The sequence below is a fragment of the Apodemus sylvaticus genome, chromosome 3 (assembly GCF_947179515.1).
Source record: "Apodemus sylvaticus chromosome 3, mApoSyl1.1, whole genome shotgun sequence".
Classification (NCBI taxonomy): Eukaryota; Metazoa; Chordata; class Mammalia; order Rodentia; family Muridae; genus Apodemus; species Apodemus sylvaticus.
In genome coordinates, this window is record NC_067474.1 from 159,733,305 (window position 1) to 159,748,710 (window position 15,406).

The 15,406-nt window shown below is 36.6% G+C and overlaps 2 protein-coding genes across 4 annotated transcripts in view; one reads left to right on the top strand and one right to left on the bottom strand.

Annotated features, from left to right (window-relative positions):
* Nucleotides 1-15,406, bottom strand: part of LOC127681614 (zinc finger protein 665-like) — a 233,961-nt gene that overhangs the window by 88,440 nt on the left and 130,115 nt on the right. The gene's annotated exons all lie outside the window — the stretch shown is intronic.
* The window catches only part of LOC127681600 (oocyte zinc finger protein XlCOF6-like), a 1,434,619-nt gene that overhangs the window by 32,154 nt on the left and 1,387,059 nt on the right, over nt 1-15,406 (top strand). Inside the window, exons 5-6 of one of the 2 annotated variants that reach the window (XM_052178049.1) lie at nt 2,480-2,606; nt 4,196-7,613. The exons of the other annotated variant lie outside the window; for it this stretch is intronic. Coding sequence (XP_052034009.1) covers nt 2,480-2,606; nt 4,196-6,072 — 2,004 coding nt within the window. The 3' untranslated portion in view covers nt 6,073-7,613. Of the gene's footprint in view, nt 1-2,479; nt 2,607-4,195; nt 7,614-15,406 lie in introns of those variants that run through there. 2 annotated transcript variants of the gene reach the window in all.

Genomic DNA, 15,406 nt, shown 5'->3' on the forward strand with positions numbered 1-15,406 from the left:
ACTTTGTGGAATAATTTGAAAAGTATTGCTATTAGGACTTCCTATAATGTCTGATAGAATTCTGCAATAAACCCATCTGGCCTGGACCTTTTTTGTTGTTGTTGGGAGATTTTAATGACTGCTTCTATTTGTTTTGGAATTTTGGAATTTGTTTGGAATCTACAAACTGTGTAGATGGTTTGTCTGATCCTAATTGATCCTCCTTGAACTTGGTACCTGTCTAGACAACCTATTTCAACTAAATTTTCAAGTTTTGATGAATATAGTCTTTTGTTATAGGATCTCATGCCTTTTTTTAAATTTCCTCTATTTCTGTTGTTATGTCTCCTTATGTTTCCTCTTCCCTGAAATGAGGTGTTACATAGGGAAAAACGGAAGGGCTTTATTGATGTTTTTATTATTCTTCTGAAAATCTTAATTATATAATTGTTCATTTGCATGTTTTTATGTACACATTATGCCCCCAGATCCCTGGGTTCAGTTCCAAACCCTTGAGACTGAAGTCACAGCAAGTACATTTGCCTCTGTCATTTTTTTCATGCCCCAGATTTATAGTTCTGATGACAATTTCTAGTAGACATTATATATAACCTGTGTATTGTAGTTTTTGTAAGATAAAGCAAGAATTGAAAGTCATACTTATCCATGCAAGCTACCATTCTGATATACAAATTAGGTCATATTCCAAAGAAAGAAAATTGTGTTATATTACAAGATTGAGATGTTCAATAAAGTCAATTCCATAAGGAATAAAGTATTTCACATTTCTGAAGTGTTACCATGGTTTTCCCTCAATTTGAAACAAGATTTAACCAAAGAAAATGATTCTATTTCGTTGAAATGCATCTTGTCTTATGCTGTTTATTTACACATACATACCTAAGTATTACGTTGTGAAAGACCATATGGAAAGTACGAAGTTTTTATTATGTGTATTTTTGCCAGCTTTTATTTAACGTTAAAACATGTAATGCTCTCTAATAGAGGTTTTTCTAATTTTTTAAATAGATTATTTACTTATTTCATGTATGTGAATACACTGCCTCAGTCTTTAGACATACCAGAAGACGGAATTGAATCTCCAATAAAGATGGTTGTGAGTCACTATTTGATTGCTGGGAATTGAACTCCGGACGTCTGAAAGAGCAGTCAGTGCTCTTAACAGCTGAACCATCTCTCCAGCTTTGGTTTATTCTTTTCTTTATTTCTATTTTTCCTTTTTTCCTTTTATTCGATACAGGGTTTCTCTGTTGGGGTTTCTCTGTCAACTCCTGGCTGTTCTAGAACTAACTCTGTAGACCAGGCTAGCATTGATCTCTACTGCCTCTGTATCCCAAGTGCTGGGGTTAAAGGCGTATACAAACACTGCCTTGCCATCCCTGGTTTTTTTTTTTTTTTTTTTTTTTTTTTTTTTTCTTAATACTTAGTTGTGAATCTACTTTCGTAAAATAATTTGTCTAAATATTTGATTCTATATGTCATTTTTAATGTTTAATGTATAACCTGACTTTGTAGTCCTCTTCCATTTAAGGAAAAAACTCTGACATTTAGTCCATCCATTAGTTTTCTATGTCATATTCTATCTGTTTATTGTAGAAAGTTTGTAGTCTTTTATCTAGGTGTCAAAAAGTTAAATAGATAATGCTACAAAACAGTCATGTGAGACCCAGCTTCACACAGGATTGAATAAGTGTCCATATTTGAGCAAGGTGCATATTATAGATTTGAAAACATATTTTTCCTCATCATAACTTGACCATTTGTGATGTGACACAGGTATTCTGCTTAATATCAATGCATATTTCATAAAGGTACTTTAACTGAATATACATATCAAATGTATACGGTATATTCTGAGAATGCTTGCTCCTTTTAAGATGATTCTATCATTCATTCTCAGAGGTATAAAAACAAGGAAGGCTATGACTATTTAAGTAAAGTATATTTTATTAGAGTTAACATCTTTTTTGTATAATGTATGTTGGTTTCGTTTGCCTTAAATTATGCATATGTGTTGTATATTCATCCTGTCAGTAATGTTCAGCAGAAATCATTGGACTTTAAAGAACTGGGTTAAAAAAATCCATGGAGTAGTGCCATGAGGTTGTGGGAAAATCATTTTATAATATAGGACTTTAAAAAGATAGTGTACATTCCCAACAGCAAACCATATTTCTGAATGTAGTGCTTGTGGAAAAACTTTCATTTGCTGCTAAGGTCTCAGAAAGCCACAGAAAATTCATGAATGTGAGAGCCTTAATAAATGTGAACATTATAGTGAGCTGTTGTATAGACTGTCTATGCATGAGCAGCAATTCATACTTTCAGACACATCTCTATTAAACTTTTAGAAAACATTTGTCCTTCAATATTTTCCTTTTTTCATCTGTATCAGTAAGTATCTCCTATTTTTTCTGCCATTTTATTAACGTAGGAAAATGATATTGTCCAGTAGCATTTAAGTAGTTTTCCATTACAGGGTTTGTTAACCTTCAATGATGTGTCTTTGAACTTCTCACTGGAGGAATGGGAATGTCTCAATTTTGCTCAGCGGTCATTGTACATAGATGTAATGTTGGAGAATTACAACAATCTATTGTTTTTGGGTAAGTTTCTACTTCTTTTTGAATTCCTGAATCTTTATTTGAATTTCCTTACATTATGTTTATGTAAACTCTCTGAAATGTCAAGAGACCACTAGACTAAGGGAAGTTCTGGTTAGAATCACAGATTTTTCATGGGATTTCCCTCTCAGTTCTATGATTTCTTTTGAAGAGTATCCAGTGCTATATTCTTTGATATCTTTCCATACCTCTTATATAACTTTAATTGGAAATGTCTGAATTGAAAAAAATTAATTAATATTATAAAATTAATATTTCTATACACATTATTTCAGCAAATAAAATTACTATTACATTAACTCTTCTGTACACATGTGATGCGAGGAATTTCTATTCTGCTTCAATCTATTTGCTGTTTTATAGGGTTATTTTATGTTTATGGTCCTCCCTTACTTTAGGGTGGGGATGTTTTCTTCTATGATTTTGGTGAAGATGTTTTCAGGCCCTATGAGCTGAGAATCTTCACTCTCCTCTATTCTGTTATTATTAGATTGTGTCATTTCTTTGTATCCTGGTTTTCCTGGATGTTTTGGGTTACAAGATTTTTATATTTTAAATTTTCTTTGAGAATTTTGTCAATATCTTCTATGGTATCTTCTATACCTGATATTCTCTCTTCTGTCCTTTGTATTCTGTTGATGATGCTTACATCTATAAATTATGAAATTTTTCCTAGGTGTTCCATTTCAAGGGTTGCCTCCATTTTTGTTTTCTTTATTGTTTCTACTTCCTCATTAAGGTCTTGAATTACTTTGTTCAATTCCTTCACCTGTTTGTTTGTGTTTCCCTGTATTTCTTTAATGGATTTATTGGCTTGTTCTTTTAGGGCTCCTAACTATTTATCGATGTTTTCCTGTATTTTTTTTAAAGTGCATTAAGTACTTAAAAAACTCTATTCATGAGATAGTATTTTAGGTCAGCTTCCTTATTTTCAGGTGTGTTGTTTTATCCAGGGCTTTCTGTGGTGGGAGAACCAGCTTCTGATGACAAAGTATTTCAATGCTTATGCTCTTCCACTTGCCTCTCACCATCTGAAACTTCCCCAGTGTTAGGTGGTCTGCATACATTGATCAGATATTTACTTTGTGAAAGTTCAGTACTGATCAATCACATTATTTGTACTAGTTTCTGCAAAGTGCTGTTTTTAAAACAGCATTTAGAAGGGTATTATCATTTCCTCTCAGTGGATGTAGATCAGAATTGTGGTTTTTCTAAGGATCCAAGTAATCATTATGAAAAAAGAAAAAAGCTGTTTTGAGAGCATGAATTTTTTTTTAAGATTTATTTATTATTATATGTAAGTACACTGTAGCTATCTATCTTCAGACACACCGCAAGAAGGTGTCAGATCTCATTACGGATGGTTGTGAGCCATCATGTGGTTGCTGGGATTTGAACTCAAGACCTTTGGAAGAGCAGTCAGGGCTCTTAACCACTGAGCCATCTCTCCAGCCCGAGAGCATGAATTTTTGAGAGGGTCTAATTAACTTGAAATATCAGCAAACACGCATTACTGAATATCTTTTTCCTCAATACAATAATCCCTGCCATCTTTATTTGTATCTTTTCAGAAAATCATCTCATACATGGAAGACATCAGAAGATCTTAGATCAAGACACAGAGTGTAATGTCCATGAACATGTGAATATGCAAGAGAAGTCTTATAAATGTAATGAGCTCAGCAAAATGATTAATGAATCCACCCAAAGTACACCTTATAAAACTAACCACAGAGATGCCTCACTTCAATCCTCAAACCTGAAAAGACTTAAAATTGGGAAAACCAGAGAAGTTTCCAAATATAAAGACTGTATAAAGTGTTTAAATGAGTGCTCTATAAATAATCTAAATCAAGGAATACACATAGGGAAGAAAGAAAACAACAGTCCAGAATTTGATAAGGGTTTTGTATCTAAACATAAACTGATGCTGAAACCAAACAATAATGGTAAGAATCTTTACAAATGTAGTCAATGTGACAAATGCTTTACTCACAGGTGCATTCTTAGAATTCATCATAGAATTCATACAGGAGAGAAACCTTACAAATGCAATGAATGTGACAAATGCTTTACCCAAAAATGCAGTCTTCATAGTCATCAGAGAATTCATACGGGAGAGAAACCTTACAAATGTAGTCAATGTGACAAATGTTTTACCCAAAAATTCCATCTTCAAATTCATCAGCGAATTCATACAGGTGAGAAACCTTACAAATGCAGTGAATGTGATAAATGCTTTACCCGACGAGCCTATCTTAGGATTCATCAGAGAATTCATACGGGAGAGAAACCTTACAAATGTAGTGAATGTGACAAATGCTTTACTGACAAAAATAGGCTTAGGATTCATAAGAAAATTCATACAGGAGAGAAACCTTACAAATGCAGTGAATGTGACAAATACTTTTTTGACAAAAGTAGTCTTAGAATTCATCACAGAACTCATACAGGAGAGAAACCTTACAAATGCAGTGAATGTGACAAATGCTTTACCCAAAAATGCAGTCTGCAATGTCATCAGAGAATTCATACGGGAGAGAAACCTTACAAGTGCAGCGAATGTGACAAATGCTTTACTGATAAAGGTAGTCTTAATATTCATCAGAAAATCCATACCGGAGAGAAACCTTACAAATGCAGTGAATGTGACAAATGCTTTACCCAAATACACAGTCTTCATAGTCATCAACGAATTCATACAGGAGAGAAACCTTACAAATGCAGTGAATGTGACAAATGCTTTACCCAAATATGCAATCTTCATAGTCATCAGCGAATTCATACAGGAGAGAAACCTTACAAATGCAGTGAATGTGACAAATGCTTTACCCAAAAATGCAGACTTCATAGTCATCAGAGTATTCATAGGGGAGAAAAACCTTACAAATGCACTGAATGTGATAAATGCTTTACCCGACAGTCCTATCTTAGGATTCATCAGAGAATTCATACAGGAGAGAAACCTTACAAATGTAGTGAATGTGACAAATGCTTTACTGACAAAAGCAGTCTTAGAATTCATCATAGAACTCATACAGGAGAGAAACCTTACAAATGCAGTGAATGTGACAAATGCTTTTTTGACAAAAGTAGTCTTAGAATTCATCATAGAACTCATACAGGAGAGAAACCTTACAAATGCAGTGAATGTGACAAATGCTTTAGTGACAAAAGTAATCTTAGAATTCATCATAGAATTCATACAGGAGAGAAACGTTACAAATGCAGTGAATGTGACAAATCCTTTACTGGCAAAAGTAGTCTTAGAATTCATCAGAAAATTCATACAGGAGAGAAACTTTACAAATGCAGTGAATGTGAAAAATGCCTTACCCAAATACACAGTCTTCATAGTCATCAACGAATTCATACGGGAGAGAAACCTTACAAATGCAGTGAATGTGAGAAATGCTTTACTGACAAAAGTAGTCTTAGAAGTCATTAGAGAATTCATATAGGAGAGAAACCTTACAGATGTAGTGAATTTGACAAATATTTCAATCACAGCGTTAGTCTGCAATGTCACCAGAGAATTCATACAGGGGAAACACCTTACAAGTGCCGTGAATGTGACAAATGCTTTATCCAAATATGCAGTCTTCATAGCCATCAGCGAATTCATACTGGAGAGAAACCTTACAAATGCAGTGAATGTGACAAATGCATTACCCACAAATGGAGTCTGAAATGTCATCAGCGAATTCATATAGAAGAGAAACCTTACAAATGCAGTGAATGTGACAAATGCTTTACTGACTAAAGTAGTCTTAGAATTCATCAGGGAATCCATACAGGAGCTAAACCTTACAAATGCAGTGAATATGAGAAATGCTTTACCCAAAAATACAATATTCATACTTGTTAGAGAATAAATAAAGAAGAGAAACTCTAATTGTATTGAATGTGACAGTTACTTTATCCACAGTAGCAGTCTTAGAAATTATCAGAGAGTTCATACAAGAGAAAAATCACAAATGCAGTGAATGAAACCAGTGCTTTGCCCATATTAGCTGTCTTAGAAAACATCAGAGAATTTTTATAGTAGTGTAAGTTTAGAAGTTGTAGTGAATGAAGAAATCCTTTACCAAGGATGGACATTTTAGAATTATCCTGAAAATATGTACATGAGAGAAATGTTTCAAATGCAGTGGTGGTATAAACACTTGACTTCTGTCTCTTATGCCACAGGCAATACATGTATGTATTGTGTGTATAATGATTTGAGAACCTCAACAAGAAATGTCTTTCATGAATTCTTAGGAATATGAGAGAAAAGTCTACCAAAAATAAGCAAAAATGTGGCTTTGTCATTTTCAGGATAGACATCCATATTTGAAAGGATAGAAAATACAGCCTAAGTAATGACCCCAAATAATCAAAAGTTTAAAATGCTATCATGCTCCAAAGAAGCTCTAACACCAGCCTTCTAAGGAGCCCCAAACACTTCACATTCCAGAGCCTGCCCTTTGTTAAGAGCTAGGCAAAAAGGCCTTGAATAAGTGATCCTGGCCCCGTAAGGTAACTAGAAATGAGCTAATTATCTGTTTATCTTCCTCTTGTAAACTGCTAATGCCATTACCCCCCAACTCAATATTTTTAGACCCCAGCAATTAGCTTAGCACTGAGTCACTGGGTACCTTGCCTTTCTGCCCTCAGCTTGAGACCTTTTGCCTCAAGAGATAGCTCACCCTGCCCCAGGAGCAAGCTCATCTGATGATTGGTCCAATGTTTAACTCTACAATGCCCCAAGGATGTTTGCTCCAGAAAATCATTAACCTTCCTTAAGGCATAAACTATTGCCTGACTTGTTCAATCTGTGCTTCCCGTCCCGTGCATGATTGCCTTCCACCCCTTGACTTGTGATTTTTTTCCTTTTAAATAACCCTGACTTGAGTTGCTCAGGGTCCACAGTCCTCTACCCCTGCGTGGTGTACAACTGTGGAGCGCAGAGCCTTTGGAATAAAAATCCTCTTGCTATTGCATCAAGACCGTATCTCGTGAGTGATATGGATGTTGCCTTCCGACGCACGGGGTGCTGGGGCGCCCTCATTTTGGGGGGGTGGAATTACATATTGTGCTATGTAACTGCATGTCTCTAAACTCTTTAATAGCATTTGATTGAGCCAAATTTTTTTTTAACTCTGTAACCCATTTTTTTTAAATTTTTTTTATTCGATATAATTTATTTACATTTCAAATGATTTCCCCTTTTCTAGCCCCCCCCACTCCCCGAAAGTCCCGTAAGCCCCCTTCTCTTCCCCTCTCCTCCCTCCCACCCCTTCCCAGTTCCCCGTTCTGGTTTTGCCGAATACTGTTTCACTGAGTCTTTCCAGAACCAGGGACCACTCCTCCTTTCTTCTTGTATCTCATTTAATGTGTGGATTATGTTTTGGGTATTCCAGTTTTCTAGGTTAATAATGAGCCAAATTCCTTTAAAACTCTGAACAATGCTACCTAATGGCTCATACTACAGATCATTTTGGTACCATTTCTTGTTGTGTCTTAAGATTACATGCCATGTGATCACGTATTATGAAAGTTGTGTAAGTGCTGAGGGAAAAGTGAGGAACACAAATTTCCAATTTCCAGTTCAAGATCCTTCTACATTTCCCTTTTTTCTTAGCGAACTTTCATAGAAAACTTTTTACAACTTAGAAATAAACACTAAAATCACTTTTCAAAGTACCCCTTTTTTTTCAACTTCAACTAGCAGACTAAGTTTGAACCCTGCAATTCCTGGGTAGATAAAACAGAGGCTACACTGCTTAGACCCTTGCTGTTAGGCTACAGGTGGTAATTGCCTGAGCCAGCAGCTTTTAACCCTCAGAATGAGCAAAATGTTTTAGGACATTTTTAGAAGTTATCAGCATTCAGTATAGTTAGAGACTTAGAGCATCTGGACACCATCAGTCTTTAAATCCACAGTAGAATCCTGCTCTGTTTCCTTTCAACCCCCTCCAGGCTGAGAGGTGCACAGCAGGCCTTCATCTCCAAAAGACTAGACCAGAACTCTGGATCTTTGTGTGGGGAGTGTCCCATTGCATAGGCTCTGGTAATGGGATAGCTTTTCCTTGCCTCAGGTGATCCATATGTCCTTCTTGAGACTCTGATGAAATAGCATATAGAGGCACAATTTGTTTCACAAAATCACTGCAATTGTAGGTATCCAGACGTGTAAAAGAAACTGAGGCAGCTTTATCGTCTCAACTATGGAAGGAGTTCTCTGTAATCCTTGTGTAGCATGTAGAAAGTCCAGAGTTCAATCCCCTGCACTTCCCACATGGCAGCATTAGAATGAAAACCTAGCACTTAAGGAAGTGAGGCAGCAGAAACAAAAGTTAAAAATTAACCTTGGAGAGAAACTGAGTTGAAAGTCAGCCAGGGCTGCTTGAGAAATCCTAGCAAAAAATGGAAGGAGGCAGGGGTGGTGGTATATATCTTGATCCATGTCTGTGTTCAAGGTCAACCTGGTTTACATAGGGTGTTCAGGGAAGACAGACACCACAGTGAGATTCTGTCTCTAAATAAATGAATTATAAAATAAAGAAATGAATAAGCCATGTGACTAGACTAGATTTGCTTCCAAAGTTGTAGTTGTGCTCTAATATTGCAAGAAAAATTAAAATTTTTTAATAAGTTACAATAAAGATGGCCAGTGTGTCATTGGCTGCAGTTTTCAGTTTTCAGTCTAGTTAAAGGCTCATGATTTTTTAACATATTTTGTGATTAAGATAATTTTAAGAGTGATACAGTTGTGGCCATTATAGGCCTATTTCCACTTTTCCACAAGATTATTGGATACAATGGTAGAAACAAAATTTAACCCTCCAAGATTAAAAAGGAGATCTCAGTGGAAATTTATTTGATAACACACAGGCTCTGATTACTGTGAAACAATGAGTAGAATTTTTCTGGGAATCCTGAAATTACAGTTTCCTTTTGTTATTTGACCCTCATACAAGTCTTTGCAGGACAGGTGGGTTTGAATCTGGTATTAGACAAAAGGCTCAGAATAGAAGGTATTTACATTTGAGGAACCTCATACAATGTCCTTGCCTAGGGTCAGGTTTTGGTGGCACATGCCTTTAATCCCAGCACTCAGGAGGACTTAAACCTGTTTTCAAGGTAGAAAACGTTTGTTCCTTCTTTCAAACAACAATCAAATTGGTTATTACAAAACATTGATGGTTGATCTATTACATGGCAACCCTTTTTAGGCAAAACTAATAATTGTTATCCAAAAGATAATTTGTTACTCTCAGATCACATGTTTGTTCCTTTGAGTTTCCCCCTGCTTCAGTACAGATACCTGATTTGGGTGCTCTAGCAACTATTTTTAAGATGTTAAAAATAAAGCTTTTAATAATAGTGTGTGTGTGTGTGTGTGTGTGTGTGTGTGTGTGTGTATAAAATTTTTTATAATTGCTTAAAATTGCTTCCTTTTTAATACTGCTAATTCTTAATTTTTACAATTGTTTATGCAAATGTAATTCAAATTTAAAAAGATATGTTCTTTTTTTTTTTAAAGATTTATTTATTATTATATGTAAGTACACTGTAGCTGTCCTCAGACACACCAGAAGAGAGCATCAGATCTCATTATGGATGGTTGTGATCCACCATGTGGTTGCTGGGATTTGAACTCAGGACCTTTCGAAGAGCAGTCAGTGATCTTAATTGCTGAGCCATCACTCCAGCCCCCACAAGATATGTTCTTTAAATGAACATATATCTAAGAGCTAATCAAAAGACTGAGAGACAGCCATGAGTGCTGGAAGCTGAACTCCTGTATTTTATGGTTGTAAGCCTGGAGAGATGGCTCAGCCATTAAGGGCTAGGCCCTCAATCATGGAGCATGGGGGCTCGGATCCCAGGAACCACATGGTGGCTCGCAACCACCTATGTATGATAAAATATGACACCCTATTGGCATATCTGAAGACAGCTACAATATACTTCTAGATAATTACTCTTTGAAAAGGTGCCTGGACGAAGACCATAAAATTTGTCAAGGCACATAAAATTTGTATCTCAGACAGGCTATATAGAAACAGTTGGATGAACAAGCATATTATTTATATCATCCATAGGATAATGGCTTAAAAAATAATTTTGTATTTTTGTGCACATCAAAGTCTAAAGATTTGTTCTTGGTGTCCTCAGTTTCTACCTCTACCACATAATGGTGTTAATTAATTAATTATTATAGATAAATAATACTCATATTTCTAATTTAAAAGTTTAAAATATGTGCATGTGACTAATGATTCATCCTTTAGGCTTTCTAGTTGCAACTGCTCTAAGAGAAAAAGCAACTAAGAAATGCTACGTTTATTTTCTATACATGCTGCCAAAAAGGAAAAGAGAGGGGGAAATTGTGACCCTGTGCATATTATTTAAATTATGCTTGTATATTTTTAAGAAAATTTTAAAATTTGGATGCCAAGGAATTCCGTTCTCAGTGTATATAACATCCTGTAACTGGGCATACTGATGCCTCGGGAAATGAAGGAAATCACTTATTGACATACGCCATGATCCTGACTTAATATTGGGAAAGAAGGCGTGTCTATGTTTTTTCCACAGAATGCTGTAGAAGCATGCTAGCTGCTAGAGTGATTGGTGTGGCATGCTGAAGATATGCTGACTGTGGGCTTCCTGAGTGTCCAGACAATGGTAACATAAGAGCTATTTTGGGTATATGTTCTTGACTTACTTTAATTGTGAAATGCCCCAGATTAGATGAATTGCCTTGCTTCAAGTATTTAGACTTTGTGGAGCAGAACATGGAGACTATTCAGCTAGCTTAGAAAAAAATTAATCTAAAGAGGAGTTATAATGTGACTCTTTTCTTTCCTTTAATGTGATCAGCTAACTAAACCATAGACTGGTCTAGAAATAAATCAATATTGGAGATTCCAATTATGAAGATGGCTAATAATCTCCTTCAGCCAGCTGAGTTAATTTAAAATACAGTCTCCACTTTTCATCTATGAATCTGGCATTAAGAAAAAGTATCTTTATTTTGTGTTCTTTTAAATATACAAGTGTTTAGGTGACATATATTTCTGCCTGTGCATCTTGTGCATGCTTGTGCCCATGAAGGCCAGAAAAGACCATCACATTTCCTGCAACTAGAGTTACAAAATTTTATGAACCACAGTATAGTTGATGCAAATTGTACCTAGGACCTCTCAAAAAGCAATCATTTTCATTTCCTCAGCCATTTCTCCAGCCTGAAACTGGAACTTGCTAAAACATCTGTATGGGCAAACATGTACATAAGTGTCTAGAGAATCTAGAGAGATGTGTTCAGTTCTCTGCGTCAGAATTAAAGGCATCTGTGTACCACTGGATATGGGTAATCCAATGTCATCCCTCTGATATAGAAGTGTGTCTTAGTTATTTTTCCACTTCTATGGTAAAACAGCATGACCAAGGCAACTTACAGAATGAAGGTTTTATACGGTTCCTGAAGATTAAAGCCCATGGAGAATGGCACATCATGGCAGGTTGGCAGCTGAGCTGGAAGCTGGGAGCTGAGGGTTCATATAGAGATCCACAAAAAGGATGCAGAGTAAATGCACTCAGAAGAGGGAGTCTTTTAACTCCCGAAGCTCACATCCAAGGGCATTATTCCTCCAAGGCGACGCCTTCACAGAGACTACAGACAATATGTTCATTCAGACCACCACGAGTAGTATGTGCACTCTCATAGAAGTCTCTCATTTCTTTCCATAGTTCCCCTCTAAGTAGTTTACTAGAGGCTGTTCTTAGACACTTACTGTGTAGGACAAAGTTTGTACAAGACCTCAGTTCATCATACAGTGAACCCCAAATGTAAACAAGATTAAACAAAATCAACCATGGTTCAGTAGGTGGAGCAAGCAACCAGATGACAGGCGGAGAACCCGGATTATTAAAAAGAAATCTTAGAGAGTAAGATGGAGTTTGGTGCAAAGACAGAGATGCACAGGAAGAAGCACTGAGGTCCATTCAGTTTGGATGAGATCATGTGAGAAGGTGTGGCAGAAAGAGCTTCTTTCTGGGATTTTACCTGAAGAGGAAGGTCAGCAGGTGCTTTCTCTGCCTGTCTGACCTAGCAGGCTTCCACTCAGCACCTGGCTCCTGAGTGTTCCTTGGGAAAATTGAATGACTTAGAATTTCTCACACACAGCAGACCTCTCAACTGCAACTATTACCTTTTCCATTGTTCTACTTTTGCTAACATTCTCATCCTCTGGGGCTTTCCATTTAGGACCTTGTCACTGAAGACTGACCTGTTGTTTTAGGGTACTGGTGTACTTATGGAATAATTCTAGGAATATCTTTGCTGTGTAAAACTCCCATCTGCCTACATGGCTGGAACTGCAGTGTCTAGTCCATATTGAAATTGTCCAAAGCATATCGTGGATTCTGATGCCAAAAGTGACAGCATATGTAGAAAGCAAGATCTATTCTAGGCTGACTCATGTTTGAGAACTATCTAGAGCCAAACGCATGGTGTCCTTAAGAAGATTAATTTTATTAATCTTTATTATTGCTTAGAGTGATTGCTCCTTGGTAACACATTTTAATTCTGGGACAGGTATATTTTCATCCACTTACAAAATTGTTTCTAAGCAAGATACGTTGAATCAGGTTACCTTGATCACAGTCTTTCTCCCCAGGGCTTTTCTCTTGATTAAATTTCCCAAATTATTTAATTGAAAGGCTATCCCATAACAAAGATTTAAAATTACTCATTTGAGGTATGTAACTAAGTGTTCATTGCAGCAACAGGAAAAGTATTTGCAGTTGGAGCATTGCTTTCACTTTCAGACCAGAGCAAGTGGGACAGTGTAAGGTGAAAAGGGCTGGGTAAAGCGGGATCAGCAATATGTAGATCACAGACTAAAGGTTAAGGGAGTCAGTTTTAGGGGTTAAAATGATTAAGAGGACCCTGAATCAGGAAGCATGAGTGATTATGTAATTTCCCAGCATGCATCAACTCATGCATTTGAATGAAATCAGACCAGATTGGTGGGTATACAATTTCTGAAGATTAGCTTGAGCCAATGAATATTAAATTTCCAGTTAATGGTCTGTGCTATGCAGATATGTGCAGTCCTCACTGACATTGTTAACTCAGCTCAGAGATTTCAGACAGGGACTATTGACTCAAGCTGTGTTTGTCGGGTTATAGATCTCAGCTCACATTGCATATAGGAGGAAAGTCAAACTGAATCTAGTAATACCATTCCCTCTACCAGGAAAGGGTCTGGTATTTTTCAAAGTCAGTATACCTATCTGTTTTTCAATTATATTCATGATTTTTTTAAAGTCAATTGTTAATATTACTATTTAAATGATATTTTCTTTATGCATCACTGCTCTGATCTAGCACTAGTTCCTATTCTCCAATGTTTCCCATTTATAAGAATTTCATTTCTTTTACTCAGAGGCTTTCATATTTCTTTCTAGCAAGGTTTAATATAGTTCACCCTTGCTCATGCTGTGTAGCTATGACTTTCTTTGAACCCCTAATTCTGGCTCTACTGCCCAATGCTTGGAAGACAGTCCTGCAACTTCTTTCAGGCTGGGCCCTGACTGGTCAATAAGAAGGGAAAGACAGCACTGACTGAGGGTCCTCCCATTTCCCTGTATCTTGCATGGGATAGAAAACCAAAAGGGACGTGTATAAGAATTGAGTTTAGTGAGGAGATTTGAAGCTGATGTATTCAGAGGACAGCAGTGGACCTGTTGGAAGGAATGTGCTTTAATTCACATGTCTATTCCCTGAAGAACATGGGAACATAAATCCTTTTAAAATATTTTGAAATAAGTTTTGAGATTATAGGTAAACCATGTCAAGCTTCTCATTCACCCTAATGTTAATTCTCAAACCCTGGGGCAACTGTCTGAGATGCCTAATTAACACATCAAAGCAGTTTTAATTGTTATTAGTCCTTGACTTTCACTAAATTTGCCTACAGGACTTCTCAGTTATGAGGTAGAGATTGCTGCAATGAGCATTGTGTGTGCAATGGATTGTGAACACAGATGACCCTGTGCTATAGAAGAGGAACAGGAAGTGTTCTGAGAGACAGGGAAATTAGGGTGGAAAAGCAAAGCTGGAAAGCTGCAGCTGTCAAAGACCTTTGATCTCTGATTCCTCCAGTAGAGGAGCTGCTGCTGTCCTATGGCCCAGCAAGGTCGTCCAAGCTAAATAGGGATTCGCAGCAGGCCTAGCAATTGCTAGTTACACAGGGAGATAGCCTCAATGTTCTTTCCAGGTTTCTGCATTGATACAACCATAGGGCAATATGAGGGAGAAAAAAACAACACAGTAAACCCTGTTCTTTACACAGTCTCATACTATCCAAGCTTATGTGTGCCTGCAGTCTATAGGGTCTCACATGTAGACTGCAGGCACACAAAATGATAGAGTTAGAGTGCTTCTAAGAGATCTCATTATATTTTCATGCACTCAATTTTAATTTTAACAAGTATCAGAATTCTTATGCTCATTGCAGTTACATTGATGATGACCTAAATTTTAAAATAACCTAAATGTCCATTCACTGAGGATAAGATGGGGACCTCAGGAGGACACTGTGGTAAAGGAATGGTTAAGGACTGGTTAGCAATGGTTAATGGACTCTATACCTATAAAACATTCAGGATTAATGTTGTATTGGTCATGAAACACCATGTAATGTTACCTTGCACAGTGTTAACACACTTCTTTATCTCCATAGATTTTAATCTTTAGCTCTCATTTGTCAAATGGGTGAGAG